Below are 15,914 nucleotides of genomic sequence, written 5' to 3'. Positions count from 1 at the left end.
CCAGGCCCGCATAAAAAACGCAAAGCCCGGCTCGGCTCAGCCGGGTCGGACCTCAGACTTGGACTTTCGGGTAAGCCCAGGCCCGTTTAGTGCTCTACCACCAGCTTTAACGATCTGAAGGCCGTTATTGCGATCAACAGTGATTTCTTGCCTCCTGTCCACCTATCTGTCGATGGCGATACTGCGTGCACGACATGACATGAATCATACGGTATAATGATTCAAAACATTCCAATTTAAATCGCTGATTTCAATCGTGATTTATATCACTGATTTTCGGTATGATTGAAATTAGTATCTGAATAAGTTCACCTGAGAAAGGAACTGGTTCAAAATTTTTGTAGGAGGTCCAAGACGTGGCACAGGATCGCAAATATTCGCTTAGTAATAATTTTAGCAACGCTCAGACTAATAATTCCTTGTTACTCAGACTTTTCACATCATGGAGTTTGTCCACCAGCTGGCCTGCATCTATACCATACTCTCAGCCACAACGCTTGCTTTTGGACCAGACATCGTAACGGTTGCGGGCAATGCACCACTTCACACCGGACTTGTACGAACGAACCGGACGAAATACTCTAGTAATGTTCTTGTATTTCTAATGGTATGATAGTACCATTATTTTGAAATAGTTTTAAATGGTCATCATTCAGTGTTCAACTTAAGTACTTTTGGGGTGTCCTGGGGCACCCGAGCCCTTTTCCGGAAATGTCACGCTAGTTTGGAGAAGCTCCTCAAGGTTTAGTGGATGCACGGCGTACTTGAGTTTCAACGCTGGGGGTACGTAGAAGTTGTAGTCCGTCAAGGTAATACCATTACAGTAGTAAGCTACTTTTAGGAGTATTTAGTACATTAATCGAATACCGCTAGGAGTCGAGTATTTAAAACTCTGCTCAGTTACTTTTCTGCTCCTGTAACTGACCTTAAATACCCTTTTAGTTTCCTGTACGAGCGTGCTAAAGAAGAACAAGAGTCAAACCGAAAAAATAAGAAAAAAGAGAGAAAAACTTGTCAGCACAGTCGTGCGCTGCCCCTGAGTATGGTAATGTAATGGTACCGTGTTGTTACCTAAGGTTTATGCCCCCGAGTGACATATATGGGTAAAACGAAACCGAGGTTATAACCATATGTCGCTGTCATGCCCTCATACTTTATGATTGTTGATAAAAAAAATGGCCACTTACAAGCGCTGTAAAAAAAATCTGATCAAAATCAAATAAATCCGATTTAACTTAAATTAATCAGATTTGATTTTTTTCCGAAAAAGTAATGAGTTCTTTGCAATCCTGACATGAAATGTTTTCCTCTCTCCGCGTAAACACAGGCTCCTTTCGGTCAATACCAAAACTACCTTGTAGTTCCTCGAATAACCTACTTTATTTCTGTTTTACCGTTACATTTCTTACTTCTGTTTGTCATGGTTTTGATTTGATCTGGTTACTCGTAACATTAGAACTCGCTTCCACGTCCCGGTTGCCTAGTTCACCCAATTAACACAGGCCCATACATAGAACTACTTAAGACGAAAAATTAGACTACGAAAGAAATAGATAAACATTGTTAGACTAGAAAGCTGTAACTATTCTGCTCGTGGTGGGGGCAGCATTGTCCTGTCCTGGTCCTAACCCAGGACTAATCTGTCCTCTCGAATCTAACCGTCCATGGAACTTGCACGTTGCCAATATTACTGCAGAGTCAAGTGGTAGCCTTGGCTACGTAAAAAACAAAACAACAAACAAACGCACTACGTCTACGCACTACGCTCATGTAAAGTACCTCTCACGTTGTTCACCGACAACTATAGGATATACGACGCGTCCGCTTACCGGGGTCCTGCCAATCCAAACTTGTCAGACGATATACAGAATGGTGCCGCTCGCTTATTGCAAATAACTATTGTTCATCTGCCAGAATATGATACCTGCTTCCTCGTATTCCACTCCGTGCTTCATTGGTTTTCTTTTCTTTTACTGACCCCGTGTACTGTACCTTTCAGCAACTATAGTTATTTTGATATGCGATGTACAACTTGTGCATAGTCACTCGTTGTGTTCTACTCATAAATGCCTGTGTCATTCTATGATGAGGCATATATTCCTTCCTCGTTGCTTATGAACACACTCGACGCATTTAACCTACCTTTATGGCAAGTCGCTATCACCCCATTTCCGAAGCTGAGGTCATTTTTACGCTCTGCTGTCTTCTTTCTTTTGTCACGTCTTTGCACACTACCCGCAGACTTCCTTTCTGCTCCGCTCCGCTGTTCGTACGCTGCAAATTTCGCTGGTCGTTTTCGCACATCGCAGTGTGGTCTGCCGGTGTCGGTTGAGTGTAGAAAAGAACGAAGAGTGAACGGAAGGACCAATGAAACGCGGAGCGCGTTGCACTGAAGCGACCAGTGTAACATGCACACTCGAGCCAGTGTAAGATTTTCTACAACGACTAGTGGGATACGCCCAAATAGCGTTTTCTCTCAAGTATCTTGTGGACTTAAACGGAGTGCAGACCCGTGTAACGTCGCGATGGGGTCATAGTTTTGAAATGCCGTAATACTGCGTCTTTCATTACTCTCCTATAAATGGCCGTTACCCAAGTCTTCCTTAATTTTGGTTTGTGGGTTGTTGTCCATGCGGTAAAGTGTCCAGGATGGTGGATTCAGTTGGACAGATAGCGGAGCGTCACAAGCTCTTCTAAATTTCAGGTCATGCAGCTGGCATGCTCCGTGCAGAGAGTGCGATATCGCACTCATCACACACATATATGTGTTATTTCTGTCTCTCCGGGTAAATGGTTACGGGAGTGACTGTTGCTCTACTATTTCGATGCGGTCCTTTGTGATAAGCTTGGGAACGCATGCGTTGACTTTATTAGTAGAAAGTCCAAAAGTCGGCTCAAAGACAAATCTGTGAATGTATTCACGAAGCCAATGCCCATGGAATGCCGGTTTTTTGCGTGCTCGTGGTAGCGTAGTCCGAATGTCAAAGTAATCTTCCGTTTGGCAGGAGTTACCGCCGCCGGAACGTCTTTCCTGTTTTACATTATCGCGGCGATCCAGCTCCGCTGCATTTTCGGCAGCTGAACATGGCAGTGAAGCAAGCACCTGCTCCAACCAGAACTGTGGAAAGAGGTGCAACGTCACGTGATACCGCCACGGACGGACACGCGCTTTGTTTGAACAAACTCAGTATGTGTAGAATGCACTTTGTATTAAAAAAATCGTGGTAAATTCCCTCAAATAAAGGACATGCTCCGTGTATCCACGCAAAATTCTAAAGTGTTATTCCAGACACTTAATACACGCTTCCATGGTGTGTGCAGAGAATTGTTTTTAATTACAGCAAACTCTTGATAATCTGCATCCAGCGTCATACAAAAATACTGACACTCGGAAAGCACATGGACTGCGAGAACCATCACCCTGTACACAGCAAAAAAAAAAAAAAAAAATCAAGAAACGCAAGTCGAAAACTGATAAATGACGATGGCAATGATAGTTTATATCAACAGCACAATCCTGACGTTTATCACAGGTCCTTGGTATATCTAAACGTCCTCCGCGCGTGGCATATATGACGTGAAGAAATGAAGATGCAGAAGGGCTATATGAGCACATTCCGCGATGACACTCAGAAGATAGCGCCGTGCTTCTTTTCCGGGGCTGGTTTCTACACTGATGATGGGCTTTAGACTAGAAAATAAGAACAGAGTGGCGTCCCATCTGACCTTTCAGAAAGGGCGGAATGTTGGTGGCTCATTTCACTGTCGTATCATAGCTCGCATTTCCTTGGACTGATAATCTTTGGGTGACATATCAGCGTGGATAGTTGTGATACTGCAGCTAACAAGAAAGTAGTCCGAAGTTGGCTTTGAAATGTGATGCTCGCTTTAAGCCTCTTCGTTCTTGGACAGCCTTCTTGAAAACTGGTTAAGTTCGGCAGCATTTGTGAGCGTGAAGATGAAACTATTCTTGGCACGGAACCCTACGGAATGGGTTGACACTATTGAAGCCTGGGCCAGTAGTTTGCAGCCATGTTGAGGTCGTTTGCCTGTCCTGGCACTTGTACTGGTACAGACACTCCTGGTGATATCAGCCCTAAAAGAAAAGAACCTTGGAGTTACAATACGAATGTGCCCAAGCGGCATTCCTTCCGCAGAACGTAAATACAGTCCTGGCGTCAAGCGCACGTATCGTCTTCAAGTTATTCAGCTGCAAAGGCTTATTAAAATATAATGAAGACAATATGAAAAACAGTGAAAGCAGCTGTGAAAGAGTTTTCTAAAGACATGTCATAGGAAGCGGCCGGGTCTCAACAATTTCTAGTCCCATGCAGTTGCAGTTCTAGAGATGAGATTCTGTTTTTTCGTGTTTGACCTTCCTTTGTCATTCTTGAGCTTCATGTCCTCTTTGGGCCTTTGTAACATATCAACAAAATCACGACGCGGGTAATTTGTTGGAACAATGTGAAGGGTTGCAGAAGTTTTACACCACGCCATCATTAACTGTTTTCTAATAGTACAACAACAAAAAAAAAAAAAAAGAAAGAAAGAAAGACAAAGAAGCCCCAAGTACTACGGAAGGCAAACCCTGTAGCACTTAACTTTTGTATGTAGGGCTACATGTGTATTTGCATTGCCCTGTTTGCTTTTACAGCGACAGCTGTTAAGGGCTCAATTTCGGGAGCACCGTGTCCCGTACGTCGCATCGTCGAAAACCCAGCGAGATAAAGCGAAGAAACGAGGTAACAGATATGAGGTGATATTTCACGGCGATCTGTTATCTTGTTTCTCGTTGAACACTTGCAACATCAATGACTCCGACGGGATGATAGACTTTGACGAAGAGGGCCTATACCGCGGGTTCACTTCGAAGGAGACGCCACGGGCACATAAACAGATCTGTCGCTGTTGTCGATTTGATGCCTGTGCTTGTAAGTTGCATCATATCTGCCTTTTTTTTTTTTCGAGTATGTACAATTCCAAAGTATTGCGAAAGTATGTCAAGTAGTGTCTTTTGTCGAAACGACTTACCGGTAGAACCCGTAGTTCCATTGCTGACGCTCGTGTACTGCCCATTCATGGGTTGCATGACGTGGTTCTGCGCGCCGTGGCAGGAAGCTCTGGAATAGCCACTGAGTCCTCCAAGGGCCTCATAAGATCTCGTTCCAGCCGAAGGAGGCGGTGGTGGAAGCATGCAGGAGTACGAGGAACTCTGTTGCTGCAGACAAGACGGGGACGCTGCTGCCATGCTTCCGGCCATGCTGTAGCTGGACATGGGGCTGATGGAACTGCTACAAGCGTAGAGGCAAATACGTGAGTGTTGTCCACTATATGCGTTTGCGATATATCGTGCCCGGAGACGTGGTACGTACCTGTAGGAGTCCTGTAGGTGGGACTGTCCAATTGAAGGGTACAAGGGGCTAGGCAGTCCCGTGGGGTTGAGGGTTAGACGCCCACTTGAAGGTGGGGTGCAGGAACCTCCTCCTGTTTCCACGGCACGCCTCTGGTTACGGAGCTTCTCTTCGCGACGCCACTTCGCACGACGATTCGAGAACCACACCTGAGGAAGTGAATCTTCATGTTTTAAAATATTCTTTGGACATGAATTCTTTTCATTCTTTGAATTCTATTCCATATGTCACACTTTCCAGATCACTCTTGTTTTCATCATGCGTATTTTATAACACCTAAGCGGAAGTACCCTATAGTCCTTCGTGTATTATCACCAACCGCAGGTGTTCAAGCGAAGCGTTTGTATTAAGTTTTGGGTTTTGGCTCGACGTCTGATAATGATATTGATGAGGTTATTCAGCACATTCAATAGTGTCACACTGCGAACCTCTGTACATGCAAGACATCATCAGCTTGCACTAGAGTTTCACAATGTAGAGAATACAAGCTGAAGACAACGAGGAACTATTCAATCATCTTCATCTCTTTTCAGGGAAGTGGCCATTGACAGCGGCTGTAGAGTTATCTCAAATAAGTCAATCTAAGACGTCTACTGGCCGATAGCGGAAGCGATCTTCTGGGCGGGGTTTATCATTAAAGCTGAAAGTGTGACCGTAATCTTCTGCTTCAATCATTGTGTGAATTGTTTCTTTATGCAAATGTCGAATGTCTCAAAGCAACGCAGTGAGTAATGTCACCTGTGCTGAAGTGATTGAAACCGTGTCTTCACTCATGTCAGTGAAGAACCCTCCCCCCTTTTCGGGTGGTGCAAGACTAATCCAGAGCGTCACCCATGATCGTTAGTTTTCTCACGACGTAAAGCCACGCATTATCATTGTATTTAACTGACGTCAGTTCTCTATTTCGCTATGGGTTGCCTTACAGATTAGTATACTAGGTATTCAGGTGTGCTAAAACTGTCCCAGAGGGTCTGTTGGCACGCAGAGCTGCAACCCAGACGCGATGGCCTGTGTGTGCTGTTGCGTATATGTTACATGACTTCGTACAGATAGGTTACACGTGCCTGAATTCGGGCCTCTGGGAGGTCTATCTTTGCGGCGAGTCGTTCCCTAGCGAACACGTCGGGGTAGTGGGTCCTCTCGAATTCTTTTTCGAGCGCCTCGATTTGCTCCATGGTGAAAGAAGTCCGGTTCCTCTGGAGCTTCCTCTTGAGCCTTAACCTGGCAGCAGCTGCATCGTCGTCCCCCGAGGAACCGTTCTGTTCTCCACCGCCGCAACTGCTGGTGCTGTCCCCTCCGTCCCCAACTCCATCCAGCTCTGTGTCGACAGTGAAAGGAAAGGGGAAAATATAAGCATCTCGATCATTGCACATGTCAGGGAGAGGCCTCCAGAATTTAATCGCTGCCGCTGTACACTCTGAAGGAAGAGCTTTACAACGTAACGTGGTCTATAGGGCAAATACGCTTGACTGTACGCTTTCAAGACTTCAATAAATTGACTGTACGCTTTCAAGAGAGAGCCTTGCGCATGCGCCGCCGTTACCAGATTAGTATTCGTAGCTAACACTAATGTGCTGGGTAACTTGGGACCACAATAGTCAGGGTAACATAGCACACCACAGAGAACACACACACACAGTCACTCTCACATGTGTACTGTGATATCCGAAGGAGAGACAGCGGAGAGACAGCGGGGGACCAGGAGAATGGTTTTGGGAAAGGCTCGTGGAATAAAGTCAGTTTAAAACAGCACTTCAATGTCACCTGAGCCTATAAGGCGATATACAGGGTGGGTGCTATAAAAGGTCACTCACATTTTCGCGCGTCACGTTATACCTACTTGACAGACAGACTTCTGCTGCCACACAGGGAATAATTCATGCCAGAGAAACCTACAAAGAAATTGTGGTTAACAGCCACTGACAAAATAAATACGGCCACGCAAACTTTCGTCTTTATGTATTTCCTATGCGCTATACCGATGAATGGAGGCGAAAGTTTGTGTGGTCGTATTTATTTTGTTACAGAGCGCTTGGTAACCACAAGTTTTTCGTAGGTTTCTCCGCCATAAATTCTTTACTCTGAGGCGGAGGAAGTCTGTGCGTCAAGGAGCTATCGCGTCAATGAGGTATCACTTCTTGCACGAAAATGTGACTGACCTTTTAGAGCGCCCACCCTCCATATTGCCGTTCTTCCGGCGTGCGCCCTTTTCCGTGACCGCGTACATCAATGCAGAGTATCCCGTTTCCAAGAAATCAAAGCAGAGAACGATATCAGAGGGTATCCTCTGGTGAAGTTAGGTCTTTAGAGTCCATTAATATGCCGCCGTTTGGCTTTCTTTTATTTGCTAATAAGGAACTGATTTGTAAAGTGCCCTGGCCTGTAGCTTACCAATCAAATAACGTTTTTTAAGTATTCTGTCTCCCTCTTCATTCTTCTTCCTGCCCCTCTTCCTCCGACGTCATTGTCAAAACTATATTGGTCATGTCCTCTTGACCTACCTTTTATGTTTTTTTTTTTTTTAGGAAACCGTGTGTCAGAATCTGTATATTCTGAATAAAAAACGAACGCGTACTAAAAGGGCTCAGGTCTCGGTGACGTATATATAAGTTTTCCCTTTATATTGACGATCTCCAGAATAACTTTAGCTCTAAACTCCTTCTTGCAGACGATTGCATCGTCTATCGCATAATCTCGTCATCATGTGACCAGTCTATATTACAAGGTGACCTTGAATGGTGGCTGATGGAGCTTGTCGTCGCTACCAAATTCGTATAAGCTCATCACGCCATCTTTGCGTTCTGTAACAGTTGCGTACTCTGCCTCGCTCACTGATCATGTACCTTCTCAAAGCTAAACGGTCGGTTGTCAAGCTTAGCGAGGGCGCTCTTCAGTGTCCGCCGACTAGAGTCGAAGCGTTGGTAGGTGACCAGCACGTGCTCCTTGTTTTCAACAGTTCCGCAAGTTGAACAGTTCGGCGATCCAACTTAGCTCCGTCTATGCTCCAGAAGTAAATTATTTCGCATTTGTCTTTTTCACAAATTTCTTTTACCACTTTTGTCAATTACCCCTCGTGCTTTCCAACAACAGTTCACACTACGTCACGACGCGCAGTTCCACGCACGTTGGAATAATAACACATTTGATTCTCAATCTCATCAAGCTACGAATTCTCATTTGATTTCCGTTGAGTCTACTATATAGTACAAACTCTACCGTGCAATCTTTTACAATGTGGCCAAGACGCTCTCTATATAGCCAGGACCAAGATCAGCAACAAACGTTCTTCTCTATAGCTTCAGTGAATGCGTGTTGTATACACAAAGTCATTCATTCGGTTCATCCGCAAACGCTAAAGGGTCGTCGAATAAAATAGGTTATGTTCTCTAGTCTTCCAAAAAGCTACTCTTCTCTGTAGCGTGAGGTCAACCTCAGTCTTTGACCGGGATAAGGCTTTATCTGCAGCCGTTCTGCACATAGCCCCTTTGAGAGCGATCATTAAAGGCAGGGAGGAAATGTCTTGGGGGTCCAAATTGGCCTGCGGTCAGCGCCACTTCTCTCCTAATGAAGCCTTATCGACCAGCCCAACTCGTAATGTGCAACCTATATTTCACCTCCCCAAGGTCCGATAGGACTCCCCATACGTCGCCATGCAGGCTGCTGCGATGGGCATCTTGGTCCGGCTAAATGAATGCATATTATACGTTGCCGTTCCTTTGGAGGCCTGTGCGTAACGAAGACCGCTCTGTAATATCAAAGTAGGAAATATAAACGACTTAGCAAGTTTTTCACGCGTGAGGGTGGCTACAAAGACCCGAGAAAGGCGCGTTGTCTCAAAAAGGCGAAACCACAAAGCTGAATCGGGAAATATGTGTGCTCACAAGAAGGGTCGAGCGATGTATTTCAGGGTAACAGTTGGCACTGAGCGTAGTGCGTTGGTAAATAAATTCGAGAGTTACGAAGAAGTCAAATAATTACATGAATTTCACCGTTCGCACTTAACTCATTTCACTTCATCCTCATATCATTCATCTAATGTCTCACGTACATAATGTAGTACGGTATAGCCTGCATTGAAATACCCCATGTCACCGCCACCATATATTTGTTGTTGTCCGTATAGCTCACCCTTCGTAAGGTGTTTAGGGGTCCTATCTTTCTCCATCGATAATGTGATGTTATTAATAAGATGCGCTGCTTCTGGCGGCGGTAACAGCCTTGCACGTGAACACAACTGCTGGCAAAAGAAGCAAACGTAGAACCGTGTCGTTTTTTCGGAGACCGCATACTTGATGCAACCGTGCTGTGTTATGTACCCATACCCATCAGCCCGCAAGCCCCGACTCGTTCCCAACACTGTCCCCTGCGTCTTATCAGACGTTTCGCTCGAATAAGTCGCTTCAGAGTGAGAGTGGGGGAATGTTACGTCTCCCCCCCCCTCTTACACGCCCCCGTCACCATATATATATATATACGCATTTTCGTCTCGTGGGATATGGTACGCCTGCACGCACGCGATAAATACCTCATCTGCGCATGCGTACCGATCAGCATCTTTTCTGGCGTAACAGCATTCGTAATGAGCTGGGGAGGCGAATATTTATAACTTCATTACCACTTGTTTCCGTCCCCCGTTTTCAACTGCCACCAGACGATAAGGCGTCGACGTGTTATAGACCGCAAAGTTTTGCTCAGGCCGCTGTTGTGGTCATCGCGGGCCGCCGTCACGTGACTGGAAAGATAATGGCCTGGATTTATAGCGTCAGATTTATATATATACGTGCTCAGCATTGGAGAGCGTCGCGTAGAGAAGAGAGGTGGGTTGTGATTTACAAGGCTTATATTACGGAGGTGGGGTCCGTACATATAGTAGCGTCCCTTTAATCAGCTGCGGCGCAACATACGCGCGTTACAGGATTGGTCAGCGAAGTGACGTGGTCTGTATGCTAGAGCTCGTGACCATAAATCAAGGTTGCTTTCGTATCGTTAGGACGTTGTTAGCGGATTGATCGCGGGTGGTGTGTAGGTCGCGCCGAAGTTACTTCTTTTAGTATCTTCTTAGGTGAGTGGCTTCTTGGGGCACAAGTTGCTATCGCAATGGGAGCACGTGCTTTGAGGATTGAATGTAATTGAGAATCCTCCTTTCGTGAAGTAGATGTGAATGTGGTGGGGACAGTCGAGATGGTGACACAGCGTAAGAGACATGAACCGACAACGTTTCGAGGAACAGATCTTCTTCCAGAGCCGAGTTTTAGAACCCACTAAAGCCATTTGCTCACCTCACTTTCCCTCAACTAATCTCACGAGAAATTCCGTGAAAGCTTTCCTGTCTTTGAATATGCGTGTGGACCTTGACATGATTGTGTTGGGGAGCATTCAAACGTGAACCGTGGCGTCGTTGGAGTTCAAACCCTGAAGCCGGGTGCTTAATGCCAATTATATATAGTGCAAAAACAAAAATCGCAGAGGGAAAACGAACTAAATAACTAGTGAACGGGTGCACCAATCGAAAAACTTTCTTTTTTACAAGTATCTGTCCGATACCACCTACAAGATGCGCACCGTGTGAATGAGTGGGGGGCGCTCATTATTGAAATCAAAATTCAAATTAGTTTCGTGAAAAACATAACTTCTAAAGCAGGGCGCCGTCGGCATTAAAATGGGTACTACCCCTGGGTAATGCAATGTATATAATGTATGTAATGTAATGTAATGTTCTTCACTGGTTCATTGTATGCGCTGTTCTTCGCTGTCTCTTTTTATCTACCACTGTTTATTCATTGTATGTTATTAACTGGTTACTCTGTATATACTGCTGTTATTCGTTCTATGTTATCAACTGGTTTCTCTGTATATACCACTGTCATCCGTTGCATGTTATTAACCGGCTTCACTGTATATACCACTGTTATTTACTACTTGCACTGTACATATCATCAGGTTAATGTAATAAATTTTCTTTATATATACTACCCCTTTTGGGACTCTCAGTGGGCACCTTTTAGAGAAAAATGTGCCGCCGAAGCGGGTCATTTGTAGCAGTAATTAATTTGTTTCGGTTTACACATTTTTGTCGCGGCTTGTCGCGGCGAAGCGCAAAAGGACGTAATTCATTGACGCATAAGAGAGTGGAAGAGCGTCCTTTTGCGCTTCACCGCGACCAGCCGCGACGAAAATATGTAAACCGAAACCAATTAACTACTGCAACACATGACCCGCTTCGTTGGCAGATTTTTCTCTAAAAAGTGTCCAGTCAACGTCCAAAACAGGATAGTACCCATTTTAGTGCTGACGGTGCCTTGCTTTAGAAGTTATGTTTTTCACGAAACTCATTTGAATTTTTAAACAATGAGCGTCTCCCACTCATTGACACGGTGCGCAGCATGCCGGTGGTATCGGACAGATACTTGTAAAAAAGAAAGTTCTTCGATTGGTGCATTCCGTTCGCGAATTATTTAGCACGGGGGTTTAACAGAAACACTCTGTATATGCATGCATGAAATACCAAAGCGAAGATCACAGACCTATACGGTGAACAACGTTCGGTACCTAAAACGTATAGTAGATTTAATATATTCTATACATTCTAAAGAAAATCAATGATTAAATTGGGAAGCAATGACAGCTTTTAGTCCCCTATAGATTGTGGTCACCTCCTGCTTGAGTCCACTGTCCCTGAAATTTGCTCCCCAACACTGCAAATTGTCCCTAAACTTCGCATAAACTCTCCTAATGATTACCGGGACTAATGATTGTGGCAATACATCTCAGTCACCCAAAAGGACTGAAATTGTACATTTTTTTTATACTCCAGTCACACGGGCAGACTTCAATAATCATTGATACCAATAGCCATTGAGATTGCTCGTAGCGCAACCTAGTGTGTAAAAGGTTGCTCGTCTGCGCCTAGCAGAGAACATAACGAGGGTCACCCCCCTCTAACTGTACGCAAATGACCAAAACAAACGTTATTTCTACTAAGCACCACCAGGGCCCGCAGGCCGGAATGGCGTTCAATTTAACTCTGAGGCGAGCTGTACCCGCTCCTCTATGTATAGCTTAAAATAGGCACTGCCGTGCACACAAATTAGGCGCAGCATTTTTCCTAGACGCGAGTGTTTTTCTGTGCCATCTGACATTAATCTGTATTATACTGAGCCCCAACATAATGTTGATGTAGATGTTGGCGAAAAAAAAAAATAACGACAACATCGGGTTGATGAGACTAACCACCGCTATGTGTGACAGTCTGATAGTATATATACGGATACGGTATAAGGATGATGTGTGAGGAGCAAGCTTTTCGACGTTCCACTTGCGATAAACGCGTTTTTTTTTGTTTTTTTTTTTTCCTTCTTATCTCTTTCTGTCTTTCAAAGCATTCCAGCCATCCGCTTTCCCGAGATGCGTTTCTGCGGTATTGACATCTGTCGGAACGTTTGACAAGACGGGACCACCCACCTCCGAGCACTTCAAAGATGTCCCCTCTTTTGTCATCCTCTTAGTAATTCAATTTCTGTATTTTATTGAAAGGCAGTCCTCGGCAGGAGTACAAAGGCGGAGAAGTCGCCCTCCTTTCACTGCGCATGTCGATCTGTTAAAGCCAGCTCGGCACGGCAACATCTTTTCTGCCCTGCTTGATGTATACGCGCATGTATATGTCTGGCTTGTATAGTGGAGCATTTTCGTCCTCGGTGCTCATTGTTGATGCAAAGGAGGATCATCGTATTTTTCCATAAGCGATATTATTATAGAAGACGCCCACCTACATCGCTGCACGAGCACGGGGAGACGGCTGGGCGCTGGGGAGTGAGCCTATGCGTGCAACGTTGAACACTGGGTGTTGAGCGGACTTTCTACATTGGATTTTTTTGCTTCCTTCCTTTATTTTTTTATTTATACTTTTTACATATATATATATATATTCGTTATTGTATCGGTGAACAGGTGCGCTCCATGACGTTTTTCAGGTTATTCGTAAACAAATCAGATGTGAGTTTCTGAGGGTGAAGTGCGACAGTGATGCGCAGCATATTCACGGATTTCAGTGCACCTCGTACGCTTTAACAACCGAACAACAAAACATCACTTTCAGGGCCAACAACTGGAGAGAACAGTACCGTTCTCTTTCCTGAATTTATGGGAAAGCGGGATATACAAGGTTAAATACGAAGCCAAGCTGTTATCGTCACCATGCAGCACCACCAAACCACTGACTTCACACTTGACGACACTTCAAACTGACACAAGAAGGTGTAAGCCTCCCATTTTCAGTACATCAGCAGGAGATAATGATAACGATAAAACCCTGAATTATGGCTGAATTAGTGTTATGTGGTGAAGTTCTCTTTTCAGTGTGTATCATATTGCTATATTGCTTTTCTTGGGGAGGGAACCGACTGGACTGCTTACAAAAAATAAAAATGAAAATAATACGCCATGCAAGTTATAGGTCAGCTGCCTGCGCAGCCCACCAGTTTCCCTGTTTTCTTTACTGCCCACGGAGCGACCGCATTGGTTCCTCTCCCAAATAAGGGGACATATGAACCGTTTCAAGGGTTGACGTGGTTCATACATCCATGCCTTTATTGCTGCCTTATGAGTGGACAGACACTTGGTCACGTGGCTTCTCCAAACTTTGCCCTCTCCCCTGCGAAGAGACAAACCGTCGTAGCGTACAGCAATGAAGTGTACAAGGGTTGACCGGACTCGAACGTGGCAAGGCCTTGATCGACAGGAATATGACTACTTATCCCAAGCAGATATTTTACAAGATTGTTTTCCTCAAAGTCGGTAATCTCAGACGTTATCGGTAAGAGCTTGAAACAGGCAGCTATTGCATCCATAACACGTTCTATGCACGTGTACATAGTAAATGTCGCTGTTGTAAATCATACGATGCACTAATGCTCGAACAAGTACTGCATGACACTATACACTATACATTTTCTTTTGACAGTTTGAAGACCAAGCAGCGCAGCCGATAAATATTTACGCTTGTCCAACAAGGGCACTAAGCCAACGAAGCAGAGCGCAAAGCAATCAATGGACCGAAACCGCTCTGATACATGAAATCTCCTTGGAGACGCGTACTACTAGCCACTCCAGGGGAAATGCCTCTGGCAATACACAGAAAAAAAAAAAAAAAGAAGCGAAGAACCGCAAAAGGAAAAGAAGGAACATCTGGAGTATTCTAGATGAAGCTACCTTCGGCAAAGAAAAAAGGCCAAAAAGCTATCCCCTGTACCTTATAGGCCCTCTGTCGGAAGCGGATAGAATGAAAGGGAAGAAACAGTTTGCATAATCCGTCTCCGCTGCAAAAGTATATCTCGCCTAAGCTTAGGGCTGGCAGTGATGGAAGAGAAACGCTTTATTGTCCGTTCACCTCGGGAGGTTTTCTTATAGTGGAGGACGAGCGATAAAATAGTGGGCCAATATCCTGCAAAGAAGAGAATGTTCCTCCGTGATAATGCAAACTGCTCCTCTCCCTGCATGGTCATGATCGTAAAATGGCGCTCTTTTTCGACTCCTATCTATCCACACTCACTTATACTCTTCTCAAAGATGTGGTTTTCTTCTTTTCTTTTCTTTTTTGCTTCTTTTCCTTGCGAGTTTTCGCAGGAAGCCGAACACGTCTGTCTACCACGCCTTTGCTTCACGAGTGCAGCGAATCGGAAGGAACGTGAATCGACAGGACTTAGCCAATGGAGAGGGAGAAGGGGGGCACCATCCACCAATAAGGGATGAACGAGGAGAGGGTGGCGGCGGTTGTCATGGCAACGCTGGAGTGATTGGAAAGAGAGGAAGGAAAAAAAGTCACGTGACAAAGTTTTTGTGCGCGAGGCCCTCGCTAAGTGAGCTTGCCTCAATATCGCAAATGGAGTTAAAATTGGATTCGCCTGTCAATTTTCGGCACTTGGCTGTCTCTCTGAGGTTGTTGATAAAAGGGGGGATTCTACTCGGGCTGGTAAGATTGGCCGGCACAGGGGAATGACGTCAGGCGTTAGACGTCGATGTATCGAGCGAGGAGTCTGTCAAGACCTTATCACATCGACTTTGTGACCATACGTCAAGTCTGGCCTATGATGCAACGTGGGGCTCCAAAGAGGTGCAGTGACTGTTAAGAAGTCCAGTCCTCTGTCCCTGGCGAGGGTCGCGAAAGATGAGTGAAGGCTCCGTGCCTCGTAACCCGAGTAGCACGCGTTAGGCAATATTACCTGTGTTCATGCTTTTGCATTCAGTTTGGTGGCAAAGGTATCTGGAGAAACTTATAGTTTTCAAAGAGGTGCAGGAAAGGCGCTGAACGCCACGTTCATTTCTGAGCCACGTTTGTCGACGCATTCCTATTTCCTTTCGTTTCCCTTCGCTTCGTTGCGTTTCCCGTCGTTGCACCAAAAAGTCCCGGTGAGAAATCCCCGATCTTACTAACAATTTGCCGACGTAAATAATCGGGAAAAAATTGTTTTTTTTACATCAGCTGTTGACTCAGGTTAAAAAAATAAA

The 15,914-nt window shown here is 45.0% G+C and overlaps 1 protein-coding gene across 1 annotated transcript in view; it reads right to left on the bottom strand.

The window, feature by feature from the left end:
- Positions 1–3,375: 3,375 nt before the first annotated feature.
- Positions 3,376–15,914, bottom strand: part of LOC135394238 (paired box protein Pax-6-like) — a 71,355-nt gene continuing 58,816 nt past the window's right edge. The window contains exons 7-10 of the mRNA XM_064624879.1: positions 6,476–6,729; positions 5,373–5,560; positions 5,032–5,291; positions 3,376–4,096 (exon numbers count right to left, since the gene is read on the bottom strand). Of these exons, the coding sequence (XP_064480949.1) occupies positions 4,002–4,096; positions 5,032–5,291; positions 5,373–5,560; positions 6,476–6,729 (797 nt within the window). The 3' untranslated portion in view covers positions 3,376–4,001. The remainder of the gene's footprint in view (positions 4,097–5,031; positions 5,292–5,372; positions 5,561–6,475; positions 6,730–15,914) is intronic.

This window comes from Ornithodoros turicata, chromosome 5 (genome assembly GCF_037126465.1).
Source record: "Ornithodoros turicata isolate Travis chromosome 5, ASM3712646v1, whole genome shotgun sequence".
Taxonomy (NCBI): Eukaryota; Metazoa; Arthropoda; class Arachnida; order Ixodida; family Argasidae; genus Ornithodoros; species Ornithodoros turicata.
This window is presented reverse-complemented; position numbering and strand designations above follow the sequence as displayed.